Genomic DNA, 26,998 nt, shown 5'->3' on the forward strand with positions numbered 1-26,998 from the left:
TCTTCTCTCATTGGAAAATGTGATGTTGGCATTCCCTAGGAGACAAATGACTCTTTGCGCCCATTGGCCCAATTCCTTCGGGTCAATGTGGGAATCATCTCGATAAGCCCCTTCTGCCATTTCAAACATTTGTGTGAATGGGCCAATGATATCAAATAGGGGATCCTGACAGGACTCTAGGCCTTGTCAAGGCCTTTCCTGGGGTCTTTTCCTCCTTTAGTGATCAACGCCACCACCTTTGGGTCAAACTCTGGGTTTGAGGCAACTTTATCTGATAGGGAGGGGCATGAGCAATCAGGTATTAAGTGACACCTGACTTCTTTCGGTATTCCTTTACAGAGCCAGAAGGAGAGGCACTCCTCAATATGCTGAGAAGGGGTCCATTTTGGGTATGGGGGATATTTAATGAGGAGAGGGTCGAACAAACTTTCCCCAAATGGGTCCACAATGCCCATTTTTGACACAGAGGCCTTTGGTGCCTCGTTATTTGTTTAAATATTCCTTTGTGCAATCTCCTTAATATCTGTATCCAAGTCAAAGGAGTAAGAGAGGTTCATTTCATCCTCCAAGTCATCATCACTGTCGATGGGGATACTGACTAGGCTTTTTTCTTGCCCATCTGTAGGCCTATTAAACAAAGTATGTTTTGGCTAGCGTGTTGTATGCAACACACTCTGGTACTGTGTCAGTAAATTGCAACTGGGGACACGCTCTCTGGCTTAAATTCCTGCTGTGAGGGAAACGGCAAGAGGGACTCCCGCACCGCCGTGAGGGGAATGGCTGCTGTGACCCCTTATCCACCATACATGCTAGGGGTCTGGACTACAACCCCCAGCAGTCCACCGCCGGCACAGGGAAACCACGTCACCCAAGCGCCTCCAGCCGCCACCACAAAGGCGCCCTCTGTCTCCCGCAGTGCGGACGCGCCCGGGCAGAGCCCGAGCGAAGCCCAGATCAAGGGCGGGCCCGTCCTTGCCCGTCATTGCCAGGAGGAGGCAGGGCAGGGCCAACTCTCTAATGCCCAGGACCCTGCACGAAAATTGGAAATATGGGCAAGGTATTGAGATTAACCCCTTTGAGCGCCTTCCAATCTGCAAGTGATCTAAGATTCAGAACCCTATCCCAGACCGAAGTGACTAATTCCGTTTAAATGTAATTTGCACTTTAAAGACTTTCTGCTGCTAACATTTCTGGACTCGGTATCCTTTGCGCATGCCTATTTAACTGATTTTAACAGTTTTTAAATGAATTATAAAAGTTTTGGTACGGCATTGCGTAATCACAATTTGTTATGAGATATATTTGCACTTTTTCTAGCATATGATATCCTATTAAAGGCCAAAGCACCTTGCGCTTTACATTTAGTGGGCCGTGTAAAGCATTTAGCCAGCGGATTGGGTAGGTGGCCACCCCCGCGAGGCTTTTGAGTCATAGCTTCATAAGCCCTAAAAGAGTTAAAAGTCAGCTAGTGACAGATTATAATGGGGAAAAGGTAACAGGCTGCTAGTCATATACCAAAAGCACCAAGCAAGCATTGGAAAATAAACATGACTCTATTGAATTATCTAACAGGGGCTGTCGGGGACATAGAAAGACAGATTATTACGGTAGAGAAAACATTAAATAATGAAACAATAGATCCATCGCTATCACAACAAAAAAAACACAGATAGCATAGCAATATGTGAACTAAGGGATGCAAGTGTGAGAGAGAAAGTTCCCGCCGAAAATGTTACCCATGCGCACTCAAATAATGAGTGCTTACAGATAATTCCCAATGATGTTCTCGATGGGGGTATAGATAGTGTTCAACCACCACCTACTGAAAAACCATATAATCCACCCAAATCGATGGTAGTCTGTAACATGACAGTAGATACAGTTATAATTCATCTAACCCCAGTTTGCACCCCAGATTAATTAAGACTCAATTAAGGAAGACACAGGGGAAACCGCTGGGAGTTAAAAATAAAACACAGAAGGAAGTGGCCACTACAAGCACCCCGAGGGGGAAAAAAACTTGTCCTAAAGCCCCAAGTGTACTGATTAGTTTGCAAACAGAATTAAAAGGCTTAAAAGAGTTTATGACTCAATCTATCAATACCCTTGTGAGTAGACTTGATAAAATTGAATCAGGTTTAGATAAAATTCTAGCTGTTCACCATAATCCCGCACAAGAAAATGGCTTAGTACATCAGTCACCATTGGGCCATTATGTGCAACAAGAAAAGGTAGCCCTAAAAACGACCCCAGCGATAGCCAAGAGACTACCTACAGCAAGCAAACAAGGCGGGTGCCAGGATTCCGGCCAAAATGTCCTTGTGATTGCAGGAAAAGGCACCACAATAGAAGTCAAGGCATATAGACCCAAAGGGCACGATTCACAGAATTAACTTAAGACAAAATCCTAAACTTACTACTTTTGGTATTCATAGAATGCACTGACTACTTTTAGTATTCATTGAATGGATTTACGACTACTAACTTTACGTCCGCACTCGGGCGGGAAATTCTGGCCCAGAGGCGGAAATTCTGGCCCGGAGGCGGAGCTTTCGGCTCGGAGGTGGGGATTTAGCCATGGCTGAAATCTCCACCTCTGGGCTAGAAGTCCTGCCAGAAGCCCTGCCTCTGGGCCGGAAGCTCTGCCTCTGGGCCGCAAGCTTCGCCTCCAAGCTGTAAGCTCCGCCTCCAGGCCAGAAATTCTGCCTCCAAACCTGAAGCTCCGCCTCCGGACCAGAATTTCTGGCCCGAGTGCGGACATAAAGTTAGTAGTCGTAAATCCATTCTGTGAGTACCAAAAGTAGTAAGTGCATTCTGTGAATACCAAAAGTAGTAAGTTTAGGATTTTGTCTTAAGTTAATTCTATGAATCGGGCCCAAAGAATCGGGCAGGGAAGGCCTTAAATTAAGCAAAGAATGGAAGGGTGGGGAAAGGTTAATGACAGTGGTTAATAACGCTACTGGGTTGAGGCATAGCATACAAACGCTTAGCCTTCCTCCAGCAGCTACACCGTATACTATCATCTTAGCTAATGTCCCCCAGCTTCCCCAAACAACAATGGAAACTTGGCAAGCCCTCAGCAACCAAACCTTAAAATGGCTGGGAAATAGGATAGGTTTAACAAATGGCCACTTTAGGGAATTTAAGATGGTGAGGAGAACTCATTGGGTGGGCAACAGTAGTAAACTCTACAAAGGTGACTGCATAGTTCTCTCGTTAGGTTAACCGGCGTTGGTCAGGGAAATCCTAATGAGAAACCTACCTAACACTGGTATCCAAGTTCACCCACTGGGCTTCTTTTATCAACCAGAAACTACAAATTTATCAGTAAATTTTGGTAAGTTCAGACGGACATGGGATGGCCCCTGTTACAACCTAGCCGTGCCAAATAGAGTCGGACCCCTAGCTTCTTTGGATAAGAATGACTGACAACTAACGAGTAGGTATCCGTCCTGGTGCAAGAATACCGTCATTATTGAAAACATAGATGTGCCTGCCCCAAAGGATTTGACCCTGGATGAGCGAGTGGACGAAGGAGCAAGCAATTTAAATATCATTGGCGTACCAAAAGGGGGGCCATACAAAAACTAGCGACCACCAGTCAGGGGTATGCAGAATCCTTTTTTGGAATGTCGCAGGATTAAAGAGTAAAGTGAACGACCCAGCCTGGCAGAATTTTATCAGTAAATTTGATTGTTTTATGTCTGCAAGAGACCTGGGTCATTAACTGAGTAGATATCAAAGTGTTTAAAACATATCATACCCCTGCAATTCAATCATCTAGGGGAAGGCCAAAAGGGGTACTATGTGTCTATATCTCGAATTTGCTAGGGGCGTACCCTATTGAAATGGTTAGTTCTGAAATGTATTATCAAATTGTTTTGATACATATGGATGTCAACAGTACATTGGCTTTGATCAACTTTTACAATAATGTGGAAAAAGGCCAGTTGGGAACTAGTCTAGAGAATCTTAGTGGGGATATTGGTAGTTTAAATTGGAAGGGTGAACTTGAGATAATTCCTATCTGGGATGGGGATTTTAATACTAGCTTGTGCCCGCTCGCTGAAATAGGGAAGTGTGGCCTAAATTTAGACAAGGTTGATCCGACGATTAATTTTCAACATACAGATAAAGGGGAGCTGTTTAATGGAATTATGTTTAAATATGACTTGGAATTTTCAAATTGTTTATGTATACTGAAAGCGGAGTTTGGACACACCTTTATAGGAAGAGGTGCTAAGTCAATTATTGACTTTATTATCATGCCAAATCGCTATGCAAGCCAAGTAAAAGCTTATAACACCCATCAAAATGTCATGAGCGATCACCTGGCAATTAGTGTGAGTGCAGCTATCCCAAATCGCGTATCGGGGAAATCACATAATAAAACAGCATGGGTTAAGAACATAGAATTGGGTAGAAAAAATGGGTACACTATCCGTTGGGCAAGCCGGGACACCACGGAGTTAAGTAAAGTAATAGTTGACAAAGCATTAGACACAATTCAAATATGTTTAAGTGATTGCCCAACGCACAATGAAGTTCTAAATGCTTTTAGTAGTATTACCGAGGTGGTTAAAAACACCTTGATATCAGAATGTAAAGGCCCGCTCAATCTTAAGAAGGGCTAGTTCAATAAAGATTGTACTAAAAGCTATTCAGATTTAAAGAACGCCCTACATAGAGTGGTGAGAGACAACTGTGAGATTAGGGTTTGTAGGAAGTTGTACAAAGCAGCTAGGAAAAACAGGATTAAAGAGCTGAAAGATAAGGCTTGGAAGAATCTTAGTGAAGCCGCCGAGCGCAAAGACAGCCGGAACTATTGGACGGCAGTAAATGCCCCATTCCTCAATAATAAAATAGATGCACCATCAATTGAGGTGGCCATTGAAGAAAGAATTTGGATAGACTTTTTTATTAACGTCTATTCGAAACAGAAGACCAGTGAGGAAGCATCCCAGAACCATGACATTGATAGGGCAGACCAGCATTTTACGCCTATTAATTTTCACATCTCACTTCAAGATGTTAATGCTGCAGTCAAGGCAAGCAAGAGTGGAAAGGCTGCCGGTCCCGATGGGATACCAATTGAGTTCTATAAGTCAAATTTGGAGGTATGGGGCCCAATCTTAACTAGGGTTCTAGAAGCGTGTTGTGCAAAAGGTTTTATAAGTACATGGTCCGAATCAATTATACTCCCCATTTTTAAAAAGGGTGAGTGGGAAAATCCTGCTTGCTACTGACCAATATATTTGTTGGACTCTTTAATGAAGGGAGAGGGCAGGATTGTTTTAGATCAACGACAGGCATGGACTGAAGAAGAGGGTATTTTAAGTGATGTCCAGTATGGTTTTAGAGCTGGGTTAGGAACCAACGAGCAGATTTTGAACCTTAATATTTTAATTAGTAAATACACGCAGGCCAAAACAGGGAAACTCTACTTGGCCTTCGTAGACCTCACAGCCGCTTTTGATTGTGTTGTCCATAATAAGCTGTGGGGTGTTCCTAATGATTTAAAGGTTGATCCTGTTTTAATTCAGTTTTTAAAGCAGATATACTCTGGAGCCACTGCAAAAGTTTGTTATGGAGTAGAGAGCGAGTGTACTGCTCCATTCAAAGTAGAGCGGGGTGTGAGGCAGGGGTGTGTTTTGGCACCACTCCTGTTCTCTTTATATACGAATGCTTTGGAACAGGAGTTGGTGTCACACACCAGGAATCCCCCAACTGTAATTACCCTCCCAATAGCCTCCCTCCTCTATGCCGACGACGCTGTACTAATGGCCCGCACCCAGATTGGTCTACAGAGGGCACTTTCCTTTTACACTAGTTTTATGGATAGGCTAGGTTTAAAATTGAACACCAAGAAAAGTTTTGTCATGTCATGTGGGAGAGGGAAAAACATGAACATAAGTTATCAGGCGGGGGGGAGTATGGTGGAAACAATACATTTGTTTAGCTATTTGGGTGTCCTTTTTGATATCCAGATCCAGATCCAGTTATTAAGGCTAGGAGCTTACTTTTTATGAAGTCTATTGCGGCCTTAGTAAACTTTTTTAAAAAACTGGGGAAAAGGCCGCCTGAAATTTTACTAAAAATCTATCAAGCAAAATGCGTGAGCATAGCACTGTATGGGGCTGGCATATGGGGTTTCCAAGACTGTATACCAATCCAGTGCATCGAAAATGCTTTTTTAAGGTTCATCCAAGCTGTTCCAACTAGTGCCCAGTTTTTAATTGTTATTCGGAGTTAGGGCTGGTTTCAGCCGCGGCCCGTGGAGGGTGTTTCGGTGGGGCAGAGAGGCAGGGTGGGGGAGGGGCAGGGTGGGGGTGCTAAAAACCGGAGTATGGATAATTGGAGGTAAGTAAACAATTTAATTAATAAAACGAATTTCGTAGCGCGCCCTGCATCGCAAAATGTGATGCAGGGTGCGCTACGAAATTTGTTTTATTTATTACATTGTTTACTTACCTTCAATTATCCATACTCCGGTTTTTAGCACCCCCCAACATGCCCCCGCCCCGCCTCTCCGTCCCACCGAAACTCCCTCCACGGGCCGTGGCTGGCTGGTTTATATCTCCAACCTAATTAGAGCCCAACTTCTATTGCTGTGGCATAGAATCTTGTCTTCAGAGAGTACGGGCCTTAATAGAGAAATAATAAGGGATGCAATAAGTCTAGATAATGCCCACACAGTTATATAGCTAAAATATATCAAAAACTTTATGCAGGATATTGGTCACCCGGAATATTTCCCCTTGCCTGACAACATGAGGTCTATTAATCGAGAGAAGTTTAAAAAAGTTTGCATGATCCACCTGGAAGAAACCAGGTTAACCCTGGAGATTAATAAACTCATGGTAGTTAAACACCAAATAATTACCATCACGTGTGATATCCAACCATACCTGTTACATGTTATGGATGGATACGATAGATACCTATTGACTAGATTTAGATTTGGGACCTTCCATCACTTGATTACCCACCCTGTCATTAACTACTGGTCAAGGGAACTTTGTCGTTGCCCTTACGACAATGTTTCTCCACAGAGCACCATACATGCAATTTTATTTTGTAAATTCTATAGTATTGAAAGGTGTAGATGGATAATACCCCTATTAAAACAGGGAGGATGGAGGCAATGCCGCCCTGCCCTCATGTACTTACAGATGTTGGGAAATGTTTACTGTATTGGCTCAATGGTGGGTTTTTAAAGAGTGTGTTGAGGGCTAGGAAATGTCTAAATAATTGAACCACAAGATATGTAATGAGACAGACCTTTTAAGTGCCAAATGGATTGTTTAAGGGCTGTCTTTGGCAATTGGAAGATGTTGACATGTACATTATGAATTCTTAGATATTTACCTGTGATAACTGTGTATCAATTAACTTTGTTCACTTTAACCATGATGATGTATTTATATTTTATATGTGTGCTTTTATGATTTTAACGTTTAAAATCGAATAATGCTCGTTTCTGATCCTGATTCTGACTTGCAACTTCTTCTGTAATGCCGACATGATTTTCCCCTTGGCACATAAGTTGGAGTACATCCTATAATTTGAAAAGGTGCCTTTCCCGACTTAAATGGGGTTATCCATGCTGCTGTCTGTTCATGTGCGATCACAAGTGTAGTGTAAAGTGGCAAAGCTCCTGCCTCAAACAATGCATTGTAAAGGCCTCTCTCAAGAACCCATTGCCTCCGATCACTGGCAAATTTGGACTGCCCTGATGCACAAATATACAGTAGTGGCTGGCCACGCTGTATGAATGTGTGCATTGAACCTTCTTTCGTTGTTTGCTTGCCTAAGCATTCCAGCAAGGATTGGGCAGTTCTTGATGGCATTATGCCTTTCAATGGTCTGGGTCCCCCTATCAAGACAGTGGCTATCCATTTCACACCAAAAAATGGCAGATGTGCTCACCTCTCCGACAGCTACAGTAATGAAATGAAAACAGTGTTTTGTATAGCACACTAAGGCCCAGCAGAGGGCAGGTGCACACTAATGGAGTGTGCCTAGGCCCTTTTGGATAGGATCCGCATTTGTAATAGAGATAAGACCACACAACTGCATTTGACATAGGATACCTTTCTTTGTATTCTGTTCAACCTAGATTACATACATAATAAGGATTTATGACTTGATGTGCAGTCTGTGCAATTTCATTACTCTTCAAATTATGGAGGAGATCAGCAATATAAACAAAGTGTAACTGATAGTAATGAGTCTATGCAGCTGACCTGGTCTACAAATATAATATGAAGAGTAACAGCTTCGGATTGCACTCACTGGTTTGATGAAGGGTCTCATACAGGGATCATAGTGCTCCAGCTATGAAATCTCTTCACCGCCCCTCAGTCTTGTATAAAGTAGCTTCTGCAGTAGAATATTTGACCCACAATGTAATTCATCATATTCGTCAATATATAGTTAAACAAAGTTGCTGATTACATTACATTTTATAATCATTTCATGCCAAATATATATAACAAATGTAATATCGGATAATACATGGAAGGCTTGTACATGCTCTTTTTAAAGTGTTCAGGGTTTTCCTGTTGTTAAAATGTTTGGGTCATGGTTTGGTACCTATTTTCAACATATGGTCTTCATTTATTACAGGTTTGACCCTCAAAAAGGATTTTGGTGCCAGCTAATAGAAGGAGGGAAAACGAAATGCCTTGGTAAAAGTAAAGGTCGGAAATATCCACCAATGGATTTTGAGGTACGGTATCTTGCCGATTTTAATATACAATTTTCGGATTGCAGAATAAAGCCTTCATGAATAAGGCTAATAATCATTTTGTGATGCATGATTTTATATAGCCTCTCCATCAGGGCTTCTCCAGTGCCAGTTGTAAAGCACCTGGGTCTGGTGTAAAGTAGGTAGATGGCAATGTCCTTTTTTGCTAGATTTCAGGTAACTGAGTTTTGGAAGTGCGGTAAATGAAGGAGCTGAATCATGATACAGGCCTTTATAATGCATGCAAATTGTGATGATTACATTCATAATGAATATGCAGATTTAGAGCAGTTCATTAAGTGGGAGATATTAGACTTAGTGATAACTACTGGCAGCGTAATCTAGAGCAATCAGTAGTGGAATATTAGAAGACTTTGACAGAGGTGAACTTGTAAATTGCTTTTAGAAAATAGTGAGAAAATAAAGCAAAAACATTAGTGCAAATGGAGGCTGTTGTGCAGGACATGGCACAATTTATAGAAAGCTGCTGGTCGGATATGATGACTCATGCTAGAGTGTCTCTGAGCTTCACGCTCTGCCATTTATTGTGAGATTTTGTCAGTTACTTTCTTTTATAGGACCACAGTCAGCACTAGAGTATTTCCAGTCACTAAGCAACTGCCAAGGTCTGGGAAAACAGGTGTAGCTGTTTCTTATTATTATTTTTCCTCTTTCTCTTCCTCCTCCACTTCTTCTTGTTCATCTTCTTCTTTTTTTTCCTCTTTCTCAACCTCTTCTTCTACTACTTTTTTTTCCTTCTGCTTCTTCTTCTGCTTCTTCCTTCTACTTTCTCCTTTTCTTCTTTTCTTCCTCATCGTTCATCTTCTCTTCCTTGTTTCACTTTTCCAATCTCTTCTGGTCTTCCGGGGAACTAATCCTATAGATAATTGGTAAAGCTATTTCTACAACCGCGCATAATGATAAAAGTAACTCATAATTTGAAGAAAAACTGGAAAGTTGTAGTTATGATGTCTCAAACCTCTTAGTAAGAAATGTAACATAGATGTCTTTCCTTGCTGAAAGTTAAGCTATTATGCTGCATTAGTACGTGCATAGATTTGTCTCGCTCTTGTGTGTGTTTGTGTGGAGCTTCTTTGTGCCTCTGTGAATGTGACCGTGGCTACATGTTGCTTTCTGTGTGTGTATGTGGCTGCACATGTTAGCATAGGCAAATCAACTTGTGAACATGTTATCTGTTTTAAATGTGACCTTCTGAGTGGTCACTCCTTGGTGAGAGGACTACTAATTGGTTGATCACTCTCTGCTTCGCAGACCATGATTCACCAAATCGAATAATCATCTTGACCCTTGGACTCTCTAAAAAATCAAGTTTTATTTACCTACAGTCATTTTCTCACCGGGCCTAGTACCACCCTGTCCATTTGTTTAGGTCTCCTAAACAAGCAAGGCCATCATATCCTGGCATGCAAAAAAGTAGAGAGAGCGAGTGAAAGTGAGAGAGGGGGATAAATATAAAGAGACAGAGAAAGACAGAGAGAAAGGGAGAAGGGGCAGGAAGGAGAGAGAGACATTGACAAAAACAGAAAGAGATAGATTGAGAGAAGAAAAGAGAGAGATAGGGGAGAGACAGAGAAAGACAGAGGGCAAGATATTGCGAACGTGTTTCCAGGCATTCTCTCAGAGTGCATAAAATAACTGTACCAGATATTGCAAGACTTGGTGTTGGAAATGGCCCTTTCTGCAGGGTCACCCCCAAACGTTTTGCCTTTCTCCTCCCATTTTAGCTGAATTTGTTTTTATTGGCTTTAGGACTCCGGGCACTTTACCACTGCTAACCCATGCTAACGTGCATGTGCTCTGCTTTCAACATGGTAACATTGGCTTATCCACAATTAGCATCTTTAATGTACTTATAAGTCCCTAGCAAAGTGCACTACATGTGCCCAGGACCTGTAAATTAAATGCCGCTAGTGGGCTTGCAGCACTTAGTTTCCCACCCACTTAAGTAGCCCTTTAGAAATGTCTCAGGCCTGCCAGTGCAAAGCCTGTGTGTGCCTTCCTGCCAGGCCCAACCTTTCTTTTTGATACATATAAGTTACCCCTAAGGTAGGCCCTGGATAGCCCCAAGGGCAGGGTTCAGTCTATTTAAAACATTGACATTTACTTTTAAATTGTACATGTCCAGGTAGTGAAAAACTCTTAAATTCGTTTTTCACTACTGCAAGGCCTGTCTCTCCCATATGTTAACATCGGGGTTACCTTATTATGAATATATGACGTTCCAATGCAAACAATTGCAACGCATGCTTTTACAACGCAGTTTTTACATCGCAACTACCATTACATCACATGATTTTACAACGCAAGCCATTACAACACATTTTAAAAAACTACCATTACAACGCATACCATTACAAAGCATACCTTTACAATGCATAATACTTTTAGGGCAACAGTAGGGTACGTGTTGGTTAATGTAGGGGTAAAAATTACTGTTCACACTCCAGTGAGTGTAACAGTAGGGAAAGTGTTGGATAGTGTAGGGGTAGAAATTACTATTCCCATCTACCCCAAAATCCATACCCACCCTAAAACAAAAAAATCTTCATTACTTACCTTATAATGTGTTGTAATGGCATGTGTTGTAATGGTATGCTTTGTAATGGCATGTGTTGTAGTGACATATGTTGTAATGGCATGCGTTGTAATGGCATGCAATGTAAAGGCAGTTGCGTTGTAACAGTTGCATTGTAAAAGCAGTGCAATGTAATGACTGTGTTGTAATGGATGTTTCCCCCTTATTACGGCTTAGAAGTGTCATTTCCAATTGGGAAAATATGGACTTTTCAAGTTTGGTGTCTCTAGACTCATAATTTAAAATCTCAATTGATTTAAAAAGTGGGATTTTAACTTGCAAGTCTGAAATTGCCACTTTTAGAAAGTTGGTATTTTCTTACTCTAACCATTCTGTGCATTCTGCCTGTCTCTGAATTTACATCTGGGGTGGGTGACATCTGGGCTTTGTGCAGCCCCTCTAGACAACTACACACAAAGGGAGCTTAGGTTTGGCTGAGGAATAATCAACATCCTGATGGGCCAACCTGGGCAGAATGGGAGGGAGGAGCTGACACTTGCACCTGAATGGCCACACAAAGAGCTGCATAACCCCTGGAGAGAGTCTGGGGCCAGAGCAAGATGTGCAGGAACTCTGTGCACTTCGAAAGCCTCTCTTTTAAGTCTCCCCCCACTTCAAAGGCACAACTGGGTAAAAGTACTGGACCTCAGAGACCACAACGTCAGTACACTTCTGGACCTGAGGATACTCTTCCATGAAAAAGGACTGCCTTGCTACTGAAAAGACTGTCATTCTGCTGGACTTGGCTGGAATTCTACTTTGCTGGGCCTGCCCTGCTGCCCTTCTTGCCTGGGAGTGAGAAGGACTAGACCCACATCTCTTCACCCCAGAACCAAAGTAAGTCCAAGGGCTTGCTGGCTTGCCTCCTTTTCTGAAGTCTCAGGGACATCAAAGACTTCTCTCTTCAATCTGCAACCAGCACCTGGGCTCTGTCTGCTGTGATTCCTTCTTTGCCAATTGGTGTCAATCCAGTCCTGGGCTCTTGGAAGTGAGTACCAAGTACTGCAAACTAGTAAATCCATGCATCGTTGACATTGCGCTGATCGGAACCGGCCCTTTTCTCTGGACATCTACAAATCACTGCAGCTGCTCGAATCGCAGACACCACATCGTTGATGGCGGGACACATTGTCCCCTGTTTCCTCTCTGACTTTGTGTGGCTGTGCACCAACGAATCGCTTTGGGCTGCTCGTATCACTTACAGCCTGGCAGTATGATGACAACCCGTCACCCAGATGTCATTTGCATCTTGACTTTCTACGCATCTTCAACTTTGCACAGCTTGGACACAGCGCACCGTCGACATCTGCATGATCAACAGCGAGGCATCGCCTCCTTTGCTCCACACATCGGCCTTGACGTCGATGCATCCAAGGTACTGTTCAGCAGGCCAAGGCTTGTTCTTGTATCTGACCTACACTCCATTGCGGTTGACCTGTACCTTTGGACTTACCCCGGTCAAGCGCAACCAGATAGCCCTGGTTGGCTGTATTTGTTTCTAAGTACCACAAAACAGTTTATTCTTTAAAAATGTATATCTTGACTTGTATGTATTGGATTCTTGTCATTTTGATCTGTTTTACTCAGAAACATATTCTCTACTTTTCTAAACTTGTGTGGAGTCTTTTTGGGGGGTTCTCACTGTGTTACTGCTTTAAGTGTTGCACTAATACTTTACACATTGTCTCTCAAGTTAAGCCTGGCTGCTCTGTGCCAAGCTAACAGAGGGTGAGCACATGTTAATTTAGGGTATGCATCTGACTTACCTTGTCTAGGATTGTGGTCCCTACATGGACAGGGTGCATACCTTTTCCAGCTAGAGACCCTATTCCTAACACTTGGGTTCTGTCAAGAATTCCATGATTTTTTAAGGATTACATTAGATTGTTTTAGTATTCTCCTTTCAACACAAGACATCAAACCCCCAATTATCTATGTTTTTTACTCATGTGATTAGAATTCTGAAAAGACAGATCCCAAAGTTAGAGTGAAAATGGAAAAAGACAACCTTGAGATGGACAAAGCCACTAAGAGGGCTTGGCCAGCCACCTACCATAAAACTCTATTTAGGGTTAAATTGAATAACCTGTGGGAAAAAAACACTCTGTTATGTTTTTTGCTATTTGGAATTCACAAATATCTTATCAGAGAGTTCTCTGTTCCCATTATCAAAAAGAACTTAGTATGATGCTGACCACTTCCTTTACGTGAAAATTCACAGATTTAATGAGAGAGATCCAGTGCCAGCTGGTAATTTTACCATGCACCAAACAAATATATATAAAACTTACCTTCACTTCAGCTCTCTGAGAAGGAAGTCTCAAAGGTCCCAGGAGGGTTGTAACTGCTGCCTTTTCTCACTAGCTGACCAAAGGGGTCATGGAGACTGCTGATCCTACCCCACTGATTGACACTCAGCCCCGGCCACTTCAGGGCTTAAAACTGAAGTGCCCAGATCTGAGACAATCAGTGACATTCCCCCTCATCATGATGGGGGGCGTCTAGAAGCACCTTTGCCAGGCTGAGGAGGTCACGTTGACAGGGCTGTGAAATTCCCAGCCTGGCAAAGTTCAGCTCAGGCAGCCAGGAACATGAACATTTAGTACATGTCTAGATCTTGCCTGCTGGACCTGAACAAGAAGAGTGTCTGTCAGGCTGGCCATTGTTAAACCTGACAAAATCTCTTCTTGCCTTGAAAAAGGTGACACACCCATTTAGAGAAATGGGGCGACCCTGTGTCCCTCAGAACCTGGGTATATCTGATATATAAAGAATTGGTTCTGACGAGAAGGTGTCAATTGCTTTGTACAAGTGAAATCACTATATCCACAACATTCAACTTTAGTGGAGGAATTATGGTGTCAAAAAAGAGGTTCAACGTCTCTACTGAAGAACTAAACTGTACAGTCAGAACACACCACCAAGACACTTATTTTGTAGTCAAAAGAAATATTTTTTATTGTATATAAATTACTGAACATGGCTGTCAATAAAGTAATACAAAATAATACAGTATGTAGAGTGCAAACAGTGACTTTGTGATACTATGTGAAAATAGTGCTATACATATATTATACAAATAAAACACATGTAAGAGTGACAGTAGTAATATGATGCTGTCCGATGTTCTCAAAGGCATGAATACACGACCATGGGATCACTTTGTGTTGTGGCCTGTGTAACTGCGTAGACTAGCTTGACTGCAACATCGATGTTTCGACCCTATGGATTAGCGCAACTTAATATGCATCAAGAGCGGGTCTTCATCAGGACAAGGACAATTGTTGACAGCCTGAATAAATTGTGAGATCCTAAGGAATGAGTATTGTAGGATCTAGACGTAATCATCATATGTAGACACACACCAGGCAATTGTGGTCTGGGATGTGGGAATTATTTCTTCCAGGTCTCCACCATCCGGTTGGAGACAGTAGTATTTTAAATAAACGCCGCCTGCTTCGCGATCGTATAATTAACGAGGGGGGGAGTAGACGTGACCTCTTCAGTCTGATTCCTCTGAGCTACTCAAAAAGTTGATGAGCATGGTCCCTTCACCCGTACGGATGAGCCACTGCTCTAGAGAACTTAGTGCATGTGAGTGTGGACCTCAAAGTGATCCATTCATTTGTGTTCAGTCAGTACTTTCAGCCCTTTCATGCCTTACTCCAAAAGCTAGGGGCCTGATTTTACATAGACGTGGATGACACTCAGCAGATATTTCAAAAATACTCATGGATGGCAAAGATTATCCTCCCCAGAACTCTGGTGCTGTGGCTAACAGTCTGGCCATAAGGCAGTGGTTAATGTCTACAATTCCTTACATTGAAACCTGCAAAAATTGAGATTCTGCTTAGGTCTTATAACACCAACCTTAGGAAAAACAATCTCTTGACAACCAATTAGTAGCAAACGTAGCTTGAAATTAGAATGTCCTTATGGATTCCAACTTGGCACTAAATTCAAATGGAGTTGTAAACACCATTGTCCAGTTAAGGCTGGCTTAAGACAATTTGATAACTCTAGAGGTCCACAAAAAAGCATTTCTATCATTTTGAGCTACTTGGAGCTATCCATGTGGTATCTGGCCCAACCAGATGAAAACTTTATGTATCTCTTCTGAGATTCTTCCTGTGTCTGCCTATACACCAAACGGTTTCTTTTAAACCTTCAACCACTGTGCACAAGAATACAAATCAGAACTCTTGCTTTCTAGCTTGAGGTTTATATTGTATCCCCAGTCTATAGGGTCTGCAAATCAAGGTCTTCTTGTAATTCCTAAAACCAGAACAGTGATCTGTGGAGATTGTGCTTTTTCCTTGGCAGCACAAAAGGGGGGTGGTGATGGACGGAGCATCTGAACCAATCAAACACTCACACCCAGTCAAAAGATCTGGGTTTGATCCATCACCGTTCTTTAGCCCCCTCTGCCACCCCAGTTCAGACATGGCTATATGCAAATCAGTCTGACCCTGTGCCTCATGGGAACAGTCCAGCCCGAACTGCCAAGCCATGCCTTCCCTGGACCGGAAACAAGCTTCCGAGGACCGGTTTCTGGCATTACAGCCGTCTTCAGCCCGGCTTGCTTGAATCCAGTGGCAAAGTGAGCAAGGGACTCACGTCTGAGCATACCCTGCCACACTTATGGCGGCCAAAGCGGTACAAAAGGGGGGTGGTGATGGACGGAGCATCTGAACCAATCAAACACTCACACCCAGTCAAAAGATCTGGATTTGATCCATCACCGTTCTTTAGCCCACTCTGCCACCCCAGTTCAGACATGGCTATATGCAAATCGTGCTGACCCTGTGCCTCATGGGAACAGTCCAGCCCGAACTGCCAAGCCATGCCATCCCTGGACCGGAAACAAGCTTCCGAGGACCGGTTTCTGGCATTACAGCGTCTTCAGCCCGGCTTGCTTGAATCCAGTGGCAAAGTGAGCAAGGGACTCACGTCTGAGCATACCCTGCCACACTTATGGCGCCCAAAGCGGTACAAAAGGGGGGTGGTGATGGACGGAGCATCTGAACCAATCAAACACTCACACCGTCAAAAGATCTGGGTTTGATCCATCACCGTTCTTTAGCCCACTCTGCCACCCCAGTTCAAACATGGCTATATGCAAATCAGTCTGACCCTGTGCCTCATGGGAACAGTCCAGCCCGAACTGCCAAGCCATGCCTTCCCTGGACCGGAAACAAACTTCCGAGGACCGGTTTCTGGCATTACAGCCGTCTTCAGCCCGGCTTGCTTGAATCAGTGGCAAAGTGAGCAAGGGACTCGCGTCTGAGCATACCCTGCCACACTTATGGCGGCCAAAGCGGTACAAAAGGGGGGTGGTGATGGACGGAGCATCTGAACAAATCAAACACTCACACCCAGTCAAAAGATCTGGGTTTGATCCATCACCAATCTTTAGCCCACTCTGCCACCCCAGTTCAGACATGGCTATATGCAAATCAGTCTGACCCTGTGCTCATGGGAACAGTCCAGCCCGAACTGCCAAGCCCTGCCTTCCCTGGACCGGAAACAAGCTTCCGAGGACCGGTTTCTGGCATTACAGCCGTCTTCAGCCCGGCTTGCTTGAATCCAGTGGCAAAGTGAGCAAGGGACTAACGTCTGAGCATACCCTGCCACACTTATGGCGGCCAAAGCGGTCCAAAAGGGGGGTGGTGATGGACGGAGCATCTGACCCAATCAAACACTCACACCCAGTCAAAAGATTTGGGTTTGATCCATCACCGTTCTTTAGCCCACTCTGCCAACCCAGTTCAGACATGGCTATATGCAAATCAGTCTGCCCTGTGCCTCATGGGAACAGTCCAGCCCGAACTGCCAAGCCATGCCTTCCCTGGACCGGAAACAGTCTTCCGAGGACCGGTTTCCGGCATTACAGCCGTCTTCAGCCCGGCTTGCTTGAATCCAGTGGCAAAGTGAGCAAGGGACTCACGTCAGAGCATACCCTGCCACACTTATGCGGCCAAAGCGGTACAAAAGGGGGGTGGTGATGGACGGAGCATCTGAACCAATCAAACACTCACACCGTCAAAAGATCTGGGTTTGATCCATCACCGTTCTTTAGCCCACTCTGCCACCCCAGTTCAGACATGGCTATATGCAAATCAGTCTGACCCTGTGCCTCATGGGAACAGTCCAGCCCGAACTGCCAAGCCATGCCTTCCCTGGACCGGAAACAAGCTTCCGAGGACCGGTTTCTGGCATTACAGCCGTCTTCAGCCCGGCTTGCTTGAATCCAGTGGCCAAGTGAGCAAGGGACTCACGTCTGAGCATACCCTTGCCAGAAACCGGTCCTCGGAAGCTTGTTTCCGGTCCAGGGAAGGCATGGCTTGGCAGTTCGGGCTGGACTGTTCCCATGAGGCACAGGGTCAGACTGATTTGCGTATAGCCATGTCTGAACTGTGGTGGCAGAGTGGGCTAAAGAACGGTGATGGATCAAACCCAGATCTTTTGACTGGGTGTAAGTGTTTGATTGGTTCAGATGCTCCGTCCATCACCACCCCCCTTTTTTACCGCTTTGGCCGCCATAAGTGTGGCAGGACATGCTCAGACGTGAGTCCCTTGCTCACTTTGCCACTGGATTCAAGCAAGCCGGGCTGAAGACGGCTGCAATGCCAGAAACCGGTCCTCGGAAGCTTGTTTCCGGTCCAGGGAAGGCATGGCTTGGCAGTTCGGGCTGGACTGTTCCCATGAGACACAGGGTCAGACTGATTTGCATATAGCCATGTCTGAACTGGGGTGGCAGAGTGGGCTAAAGAACGGTCATGGATTAAACCCAGATCTTTTGACTGGGTGTGAGTGTTTGATTGGTTCAGATGCTCCGTCCATTACCACCCCCTTTTGTACCGCTTTTTTGCCGCCATAAGTTTGGCAGGGTATGCTCAGACGTGAGTCCCTTGCTCACTTTGCCACTGGATTCAAGCAAGCCGGGCTGAAGACTGCTGCAATGCCAGAAACTGGTCCTCGGAAGCTTGTTTCCGGTCCAGGGAAGGCATGGCTTGGCAGTTCGGGCTGGACTGTTCCCATGAGGCACAGGGTCAGACTGATTTGCATATGGCCATGTCTGAACTGGGGTGGCAGAGTGGGCTAAAGAACGGTGATGGATTAAACCCAGATCTTTTGACTGGGTGTGAGTGTTTGATTGGTTCAGATGCTCCGTCCATTACGACCCGCTTTTGTACCGTTTTCCTTGGCAGCGGCCAATTTCTGTATTTCACAAGGTTGCTAAAATGAACCCATTTTGAGCATTTTCAGGAAACTACTGAAAACATACTTTTTTAGATAAATGTGTTTATTTCTGCCCTTTTGGATAACCTCGCCAACATCAGACTGAAGCAGCTCATCAGCATCCCCACCCACAATGCTGGACACACCTTCGACCCCATCTTTGCAGGAAGAAACAACATCCACTTCAGCGACACCACACAACCCCTCTGGATGGATCACCACTGCATACACTTCTCCCTCTCAAAACCCACTGCACACAAACCTACCCCTCACCCCCCCCATGCAGAAACTGGAGCAAGGTCACCGAAGAGCACCTCAACTCCAACCTCAACCATGCTCCCCCTCCTGCCATGACCGACGCCAACTCTACAGCCAACGAACTCCACAGATGGATCACCGACTGCACAGACAAGCTCACCCCCCTCCCGATCTCTGACAGATAGCACCCCACAAAAGCTACCTAGTTCACCTCCAACCTCAGAGAATCCAGTTGCACCTGCAGATGTCTAGAGAAAGTATGGAGAAACAACAAAACCCAAGAAGCATGGACCAGCTACAAGAACGCCATGACAGAATACCACCAACGCATCAGATGCACTAAAAGGAACTTCATCCAGGACAAGATCCTCGCCAACTCCAGAACTCAAAGGAGCTCTTCGGTGTCATACAAGAATTCACCCAATCCCCCAGTGAAGCCTTAAACATCACACCCTCTCAACAAACATGGCTCCTACCTCCATCTCAAGATCAAGTCCTGCCCCAGCAACTTCAACGAACAGAAACAAGACACCAACACCACACCTACCTCTAGCAATGCCAGCCAGCCTACCATCTCCGCCCAGACCATGGTCACTACAGAAGATACCACTACAACCATGAAGAACATATACTCAAGGGCCCCAATGGACCCCTGCCCACCGCACATCTTCCACAGAGCCACCACCGCCATAGCACCCAAGCTACGATGCACCATCAACCCCACCTTCAAAACCTGCACTTTCCCCGATGACTGGAAACACGCAGAACTCAAGCCCCTCCTCAAGAAACCCTCTGCAGACCCGACAGACCTCAAAAACTACAGACACATCTTACTCCTCCCTTTCGCAGCCAAAATCACTGAGAAGATCGTCAACATCAAGCTCACGAATTTCATCAAAGCTAACTCCATCCTTAACTCCTTCCAATCTGGATTCCGCAGCAACCACAGCACCGAGATGCCCTCCTAACTGCCACAGATGACATCCGCACTCTCCTCGACCAGGGCCACACGGCGGCTCTCATTCTACTAGATCTCTCTGCAGCCTACGACATGTCTCCCACCGCAGTCTCACTGCCAGACTCCACGACGGCGGCATACAGGGAATCGCCCATGACTGGATCCGCTCATTCCTCACCGGCCGCACCCAAAGAATCAGACTTCTGCCCTTCCTCTCCGAACCCACAGATATCAGCTGCGGAGTACCCTAAGGATCATCGCTCAGCCCCACGCTCTTGAACATCTACATGGCACCCCTAACCGCCATCGTCAGACAGCATGGACTCAGTATAGTATCCTATGCCGATGACACCCAGGTCACCCTCTCCCTCACTAAGGAACCCAACACCACCAGACTCAGCTTCCGGGAAGGAATGAAAGACGTCACATCCTGGATGAGCAACAGCTGCCGGAAGCTCAACTTGGAGAAGCCAGAAGTCCTCGCATCTACCCCCTCCGCATGGGACAAGGGATAGGGCAGGAAGCAAATAAGACATAAAGTAAATCGCTTCTTACGCAGTCATGATACTGTTAGTTGACAAATTTTACAGCATTAATGATCCTAAAAGAATACTGGAACTGAAATATTTATAAAACTAAACAAGGTGAAAAACGAAGTATTCTTCGCTAAGGAGTTTGTAAAAAACACCGCATTTCTCAGATATATGATAAACTCATGAAATGAAAAGAAAATCTGATCCTTCATTTTTTTTAAACAGGCCCCATCCAACCTCTTGAAGGAATGCAGCCAATTTTATAAAGTCTTTGACTATTTTTTGCTGAGTCAATGTCTGATTCATAGCCACTTTCGGATCAAAGGCATCAGCAGAGGAGATTTCCTCTAGAGTTATTGCAACAAAGCCAGCAAATTTAGCCAACTTAGAGTTCAACTGTATCAATTGGTAGAATTACAACTCAGCAACCTCATCCCTGAGCTACTGTACTGCTATACCATGATTAATGTAAAATGATGGAAAGCAGATCTTCTTTCTATGTTTATTTTCCCTTTGACTCAGCTGCGTTCTTTTCTTCCTCCTACTCAACAGTTTTGTACTCTGGACTTTACCAAGAAGGTGGGGAAAACATTTTCTGCTATTGGAGAGATTAAGGGAATCCACACAATAGATGAGCACCCTCTGTACCAGACCAGCATTATGTTGTTTCCAGCATGAGCATACCCTGACAGAGGAATCTCTGGTGATAACTCTGCAATCATAAATGGAGCTCCAGACTAAAATAGAGAAAATAATTGAAATCTTTGAAATGGCTACCACCAGTGGGTCCACAGAGAACTTTTGTTCAAGACAGCAAAGACAACAACTGAACGATGCATGGTGAAGGTTGCTCTCGATGGTCTAGTTCCAGAGAAGGAAAGGGCTTACTGAGGGTCAGGGGACTGAGCAAATTTGGGATCTAGGCAGAGGGATGTGTCTCCTCATATTTGATGCATAAACTGGCATGAGTGCATTGAGAAGAAATTGTGTGAGGATATCCTTAACGGAGAAGGGAATTTACAATCTTAAACTATGAGTATATTCGTCATCCAAGCCCCGCAACCAATCGTATGAACCTATGTTCGTTGACTTGAAGCGGTAACTAGGAGCCAGCATTTACATGTACTACCATAAACAGTGAAGCCATTAGGATCCATAGGAAACAAGAGAGTTGAAGTGAGTTTAAAACGGATTTATTACCAATTTAGACAGATAAAAGTCATTTGTCAATAAGGATTTTTAAATCTAAAAATAAATGTTACACATTTAAATTGTCTAAAAGCAGATATGTTAGAATACGGGGAAGCATTACAGGTATCAAAACTACACAAAGAATACATAATATCCAGAAAGTGTGTTCCATAAAGGAAAAACACCTAATTAAAATTAAGGAAGTATAGCTCGAAAAAGACATTTGGTTAGGCACAGAGATAAGATGAGAGAGTAACAATGCTCAGGCATTAAGCTTTTGTACTCAAATTGTGGAGATTTGCAGAGGTGAGAAATATTTTCTCAGTTTGAAGTCAGGGAGCATCTCTCTTGTACACAAAGGGTGCGAGACAAAGTAAGCAGTGGAATCCTACCCTGGTGGAAGAAACACAGGCCATTATAATTCAACAAAACTTTAATTGCAACATCTCAGCGTTCCCACTATCAGCAACCAATCATTCTTCTCCAAAAGCTGGGAGCAGGTAAAATCTCTTAGTGTCCATGTTTTCACAACTGTTCATACAGGCTATGCCCTTGCGTTGCTACACTCGGCAGAATATCTGTTACAGAAGGCTCTTCCAACAAGTCTTGCTTCATGGCATCTTCTCCTCCTCCCAGTCATTTAATACAAAACATATGCATAGTCACTAGCTAATAGAATGATTATGGAAAATTACAACAACTGCAGTGGGGAGGGAAAACAAACGTGGTTACCAGCTACAAATTATAAGTAAAATAAGCAGATGGTATTCAACCTTGTAGCCCCCACTTTGTTAGTAAATGTGTTTAATTTTTGCAAAAGAAAAATCACACTCAATCATTCACTATGTTCCTGAGGAAGAACAATGTGCATTTAGGAAGCGTATTGTGATAGAAGATGTTTTGTAACCAAAATTGGTTTATTCATGATTATGTACATAACAATTTGGACTGTTAATTTGTTTAAATTGTCCACTGACTTGCCTTTCAATTTATAACTTCTTCTACCATATAATTTTATTTGTAAACCTATATATGACCTAATTTTTTTCCAGAATGTATATATTACCATTGTTTGCTGTCTTTTTCTCGTTCCAGTCAAAATCATTTCTTTCAAGCTACTACCGTGATCACAATGTCCAACTGTCTAAATTACTGCATCGCCTAGGCCAGCCTTTGCCATCATGGTTACGTCAAGAGCTCCAAAAAGTGAGATAACATCGGATTCAAAGAGAAAAACTTGCATCACTGCTAATGCACCTTCTCAGTAATAGTATAATATGTACACACCTTATTCCCTGCACACCCGTATACGTCAGTAGAAGACCATGCAAAAGCTCCTGCAAATCAAGGAAAGCTGGTGTATATGCACGTGCTGACAGTGGGAAATCCACAGGACACGAGAAGAAGCTGTGAAGCACAGGCGTACTTCTTGTCCACCAAGGTTACAATCTTCTTCAATTTGCTACATAAATGTGAATGTTCCAGAATTTGCACACAAGGCTGGTGATTCCCATTTTCAACAACACGCAACACAATGGTCTGCAAGAGCAAGAGTTATGGCCAAAAAGAGATGCTTGTGGTTTCTCAGGTTGGTAAATAACTTATCACTGAATTCTACATGCATGCTTTCTCTGAAACTGTGACTGTTTTCATAAGCCATCATATACTGCATCTTCAATCAGCACCCCCCTTAACAGCATCTTAATGCAGCCACCTTACAGCAGACAAGCACTTGAAATAATTATTTATTCTACTGGGTCGTGATTGATAATCAGGACAGTGTCTGTTTTGGTATCATTAGTCCTTGAAAAAGCACTTAGGTGTTCTAACTTTAAGAACACATATATCACATGACATGACAGAAACGGGCAAGGGCCCAATGGACCAGCAGCACTGGCCAATGTTAAACATTAGCAACACACAAGTATGGATTATACAAAGGGTGGTGATAAAGGAAGCTGAGGAAATGGTAAAATATTTGAGGTGGTAGTTTACCACTCAATAAAAAAGGGGTACCGTCTATCTCTGATGTTGCTGCATCATCAGCAATGCCAGCTGCTCTCTTATTGTTGCAGTGTTAGCACGTAGTTGTAGACCTGCCATACATCCAGAATAAGGAAAGAGTGGGAGGCTCATTGTATAGGGAATTCTTATTGCTGTGTGCCTACAACTGCCACTGCTACAGTACAGCTGCTACAAATACTAACACTAAAGCTGTCACTACTACTACTACTACTACTACATCTATAACTACTAAAACTGTTACTACACCAAACAATTAATGTTAATAGAACATCATGGGGTTTTATCATGTATCAGAGAGAGAACACAGAAGAGAATGGCCAAATACTTGTTGAATATTACATAGATGTAAGCATATACGCATGCCATTTTCATACAGATGAAAATATGTTATTTCACTTTGTCATATAATTGCACAAAGAGTATACCTGCAAGTTAACCACATCAGGCATAAATGTACCTCTAGTGGGTTCTGATTGCACAACAAACAACTTGGATATTGTATGCAGTATGTTGGATGGGATCCTCTGCACATAATGGATAGCAATGGAGAGTGTGATGAACGTTGATAGCCTCAGTGTCTCACTGACCATCCCGTAATAAAAATTGTGAAAGCCAATATATATATTTTTATAGTAGACACTTGATGGTGATAATTATAAAGTTGTATTTCATGTTTCGTTGTAAGATTTTATGTTAGCACCAAGCCTCCCTGCTCCTCTGCCTTCTGAAAAATAATACTCCACATAGTATCCAGGGCTGTTTTTAAAGGCATTACTATATTATATATATGTAGACAGAGGTAAAAAAATAATATAGATGAATATAGACTTTGGAGCATATTTACCGTGTCATTTGCCATACCGGGTGCAACACCAATACTATAATTCATCTACAGTCACAATTAGATGCCACACTATAATAATATATTAGATACGCATACAGATAAACACACATAAATTGGGATTAAAGACTAATGGGAAAATATAATTCAACTAATTTTGCCCATTCAGCTGCCATCTGGTACCACAGGCAACACTACCATGTTCTCAAACATCAGCAACAAAATGGAACAACTGGCCTTCAAAGTACATGTCTACAACTACTCCACCATGGAATATACTCTCATCTACCGACCTCCAGCACCACGATCCAAATGCCTCAACTCTGTTGCAGACTTCATTGTCGCTCTGGCACTCGGCTCCAGCCGCTTCATCCTCCTCGGTGACCTTTACTTCCACCTGGAGGACCTCAAAACCCGAACACTAACAAACTCTTGGAGAACCTGAACACTCCCTGGCTCATCGAACTAGTGATGGACCCCGTCCACACTATTAAGACATCCTGGACCAAATGGTTACCAACTTCAACGACTTCACGTTGGACAAGTTCATCCTGCTTGCCTGACTAGACATGCCCTTGTCCACTTTGATCTGCTCATCCCCCACCAGCACAGAACAGAGCCCTAGAGACCAGCTAACATAGCTGGAAAAGGATCCCTGAGAAAACATGGACATCAGAGCTCCAATCACGCCAACCAGAACAGCACAATGATCTCGCACAACCCATCCTCGTTATGAAGCCTGCATCATGTCCTGCGGCGACACCCTGGTCCTACTAAAGAATACGACATTAACCAGGACAGCAAGCAAGTTGGTACACAGCCCTCAGGTTCTTCTATCAGCAAATCAAACACATCAAGCAGCCAGCATTGACTGAACGCATTGCAATGAGCACAAAGAATGCCTAAGAAATCATTGTCATTGTGAGGGGCCTCACTTCTCCCCCCACCGGCTCCACAATCATCATCCCTTCGCAAGACCTCTGCAACCGCCTCTCCCACTACTTCAGCAACAAGATCATCAACATCTAGAGCAACGTTGACCCACAGCTGGATCCATCCTCCCTTGCAGCCTTCCTGCCAAATGAGATAAGCATCCAGACCCCTCCCATGGACCCCTGGTCCACTCTCACCACAGCATAAACTACAACGACCATGCCCTACATCCACTGAGAAACACCATCAGACCCGCATCTATACTACATCTTATCCAAAGGAATGGATCAAATCAGCACGACCCTTACCCAATACTCAACAACTCCATCAACAGCGACACCTTACTGGATGAAAGCACACCATGATACTTCCCCTTCTGAAGAAAATCCCAGTAGACCTGAAGATGCTGGTGAACTACAGACCAATCTCCTTACTCTCCTACCCTGCAAAAGTCATGGAGAAACTAATCATCAAAGGAGTAGCCAAACACCTAACCAACAACCACCTCCTCATCTGCACCCAATCCTTTATCAGGGCCAACCACAGTATCAAGAACGCCTTCACAGCAGCCACAGATCACATCTGGATGATCCAGGACAAAGGAGGCTCCACAGCCCTCATCCTACTCGACCTATCAACCACTTTTGATACTGTCTCCTGCTCCAACCTCATTCAACACCTCCATAATGCCGGCATACAAGAACCCACTCATTGCTAGATCTGCTCCTTTCTCACCAGATGCAAAGAGCTGATCAACATGACTCCTAGAGGCTACACCTCAACCTCTGCCAATCTCATTTTCAGTTTATAACAAGAACAATGTCTCAACAGGCTACTTATTACGCTGCACATAGTGTTGCAAAAAGTTGGACAAGGGAGACTCCAAGATTAAAGAGCATGCTAGAGGCACTATGTATTTAAAGCAAATCAAAGAACAGTTGTATCAGCACGCTGATCGTGGCTACTTACCCCGAGAGGATCCGGCCCGGACCTCTCTATGATTACCCCTCCCCCCCCTCAAGACCAAACCTTTGCCGGACTCCTCCATTTTACCACCGGAATTACTTTGCCCTTTTGGCTGTATCCACGGCCTCGTTCAGCTCCCGGTCATACAAATTTACAGCGCCACTCCGGTTGATTCTCCTCCCTTGCACGCCCATGTGTTAACGCCTATACCTGAGACGCCTATCTATGATTCTTACAGTGCTCCACTATTGAAACTCCGGCTGGTGGTTAAATAGCACCGACTGATCTTTACCCTTGATCGGTGATCAACCCTTCCTGGTTCTATACCAATTCAGCACCTACAAAACGCTAACCTGGTCCTGAAGATGACCTTGATGTCCTAAGGGTCGAAACATCATTGACTCTCCAGTGCAAACCTTGGCCCTTGTTCTATGGGTCACAAATTGTTTACATTTCTGTAATGCTCTTGTAAATAATGTATTGTGATCCAAAAAGTTCCATGTAAAAACTTTTACAATTGCTCACTCTGTGCCGTTTACTGCTGTGTCACTTGGGCCATCCACCTTGTGTCTCACAAGCACGTATGTGCATAAAGTGTTCTCAGGTTATGCCTACATTCGTTGTAATCAGTACTGATACAACTGTTCTTCGGTTTGCTTTAAATACATAGTGTCTCTAGCACACTCTTTAATCTTGGAGTCTCCCT

General features: G+C 43.9%; 1 protein-coding gene across 1 annotated transcript in view; it reads left to right on the plus strand.

Moving 5' to 3' along the window:
• LOC144819964 (bifunctional heparan sulfate N-deacetylase/N-sulfotransferase 4) overlaps positions 1-26,998 on the plus strand; it is a 994,778-nt gene that overhangs the window by 943,055 nt on the left and 24,725 nt on the right. Inside the window, exons 12-13 of the mRNA XM_078677645.1 lie at positions 8,629-8,731; positions 22,623-23,115. Of these exons, the coding sequence (XP_078533771.1) occupies positions 8,629-8,731; positions 22,623-22,742 (223 nt within the window). The 3' untranslated portion in view covers positions 22,743-23,115. The remainder of the gene's footprint in view (positions 1-8,628; positions 8,732-22,622; positions 23,116-26,998) is intronic.

The sequence above is a fragment of the Lissotriton helveticus genome, chromosome 2_1 (genome assembly GCF_964261635.1).
Source record: "Lissotriton helveticus chromosome 2_1, aLisHel1.1, whole genome shotgun sequence".
NCBI classification, from domain to species: domain Eukaryota; kingdom Metazoa; phylum Chordata; class Amphibia; order Caudata; family Salamandridae; genus Lissotriton; species Lissotriton helveticus.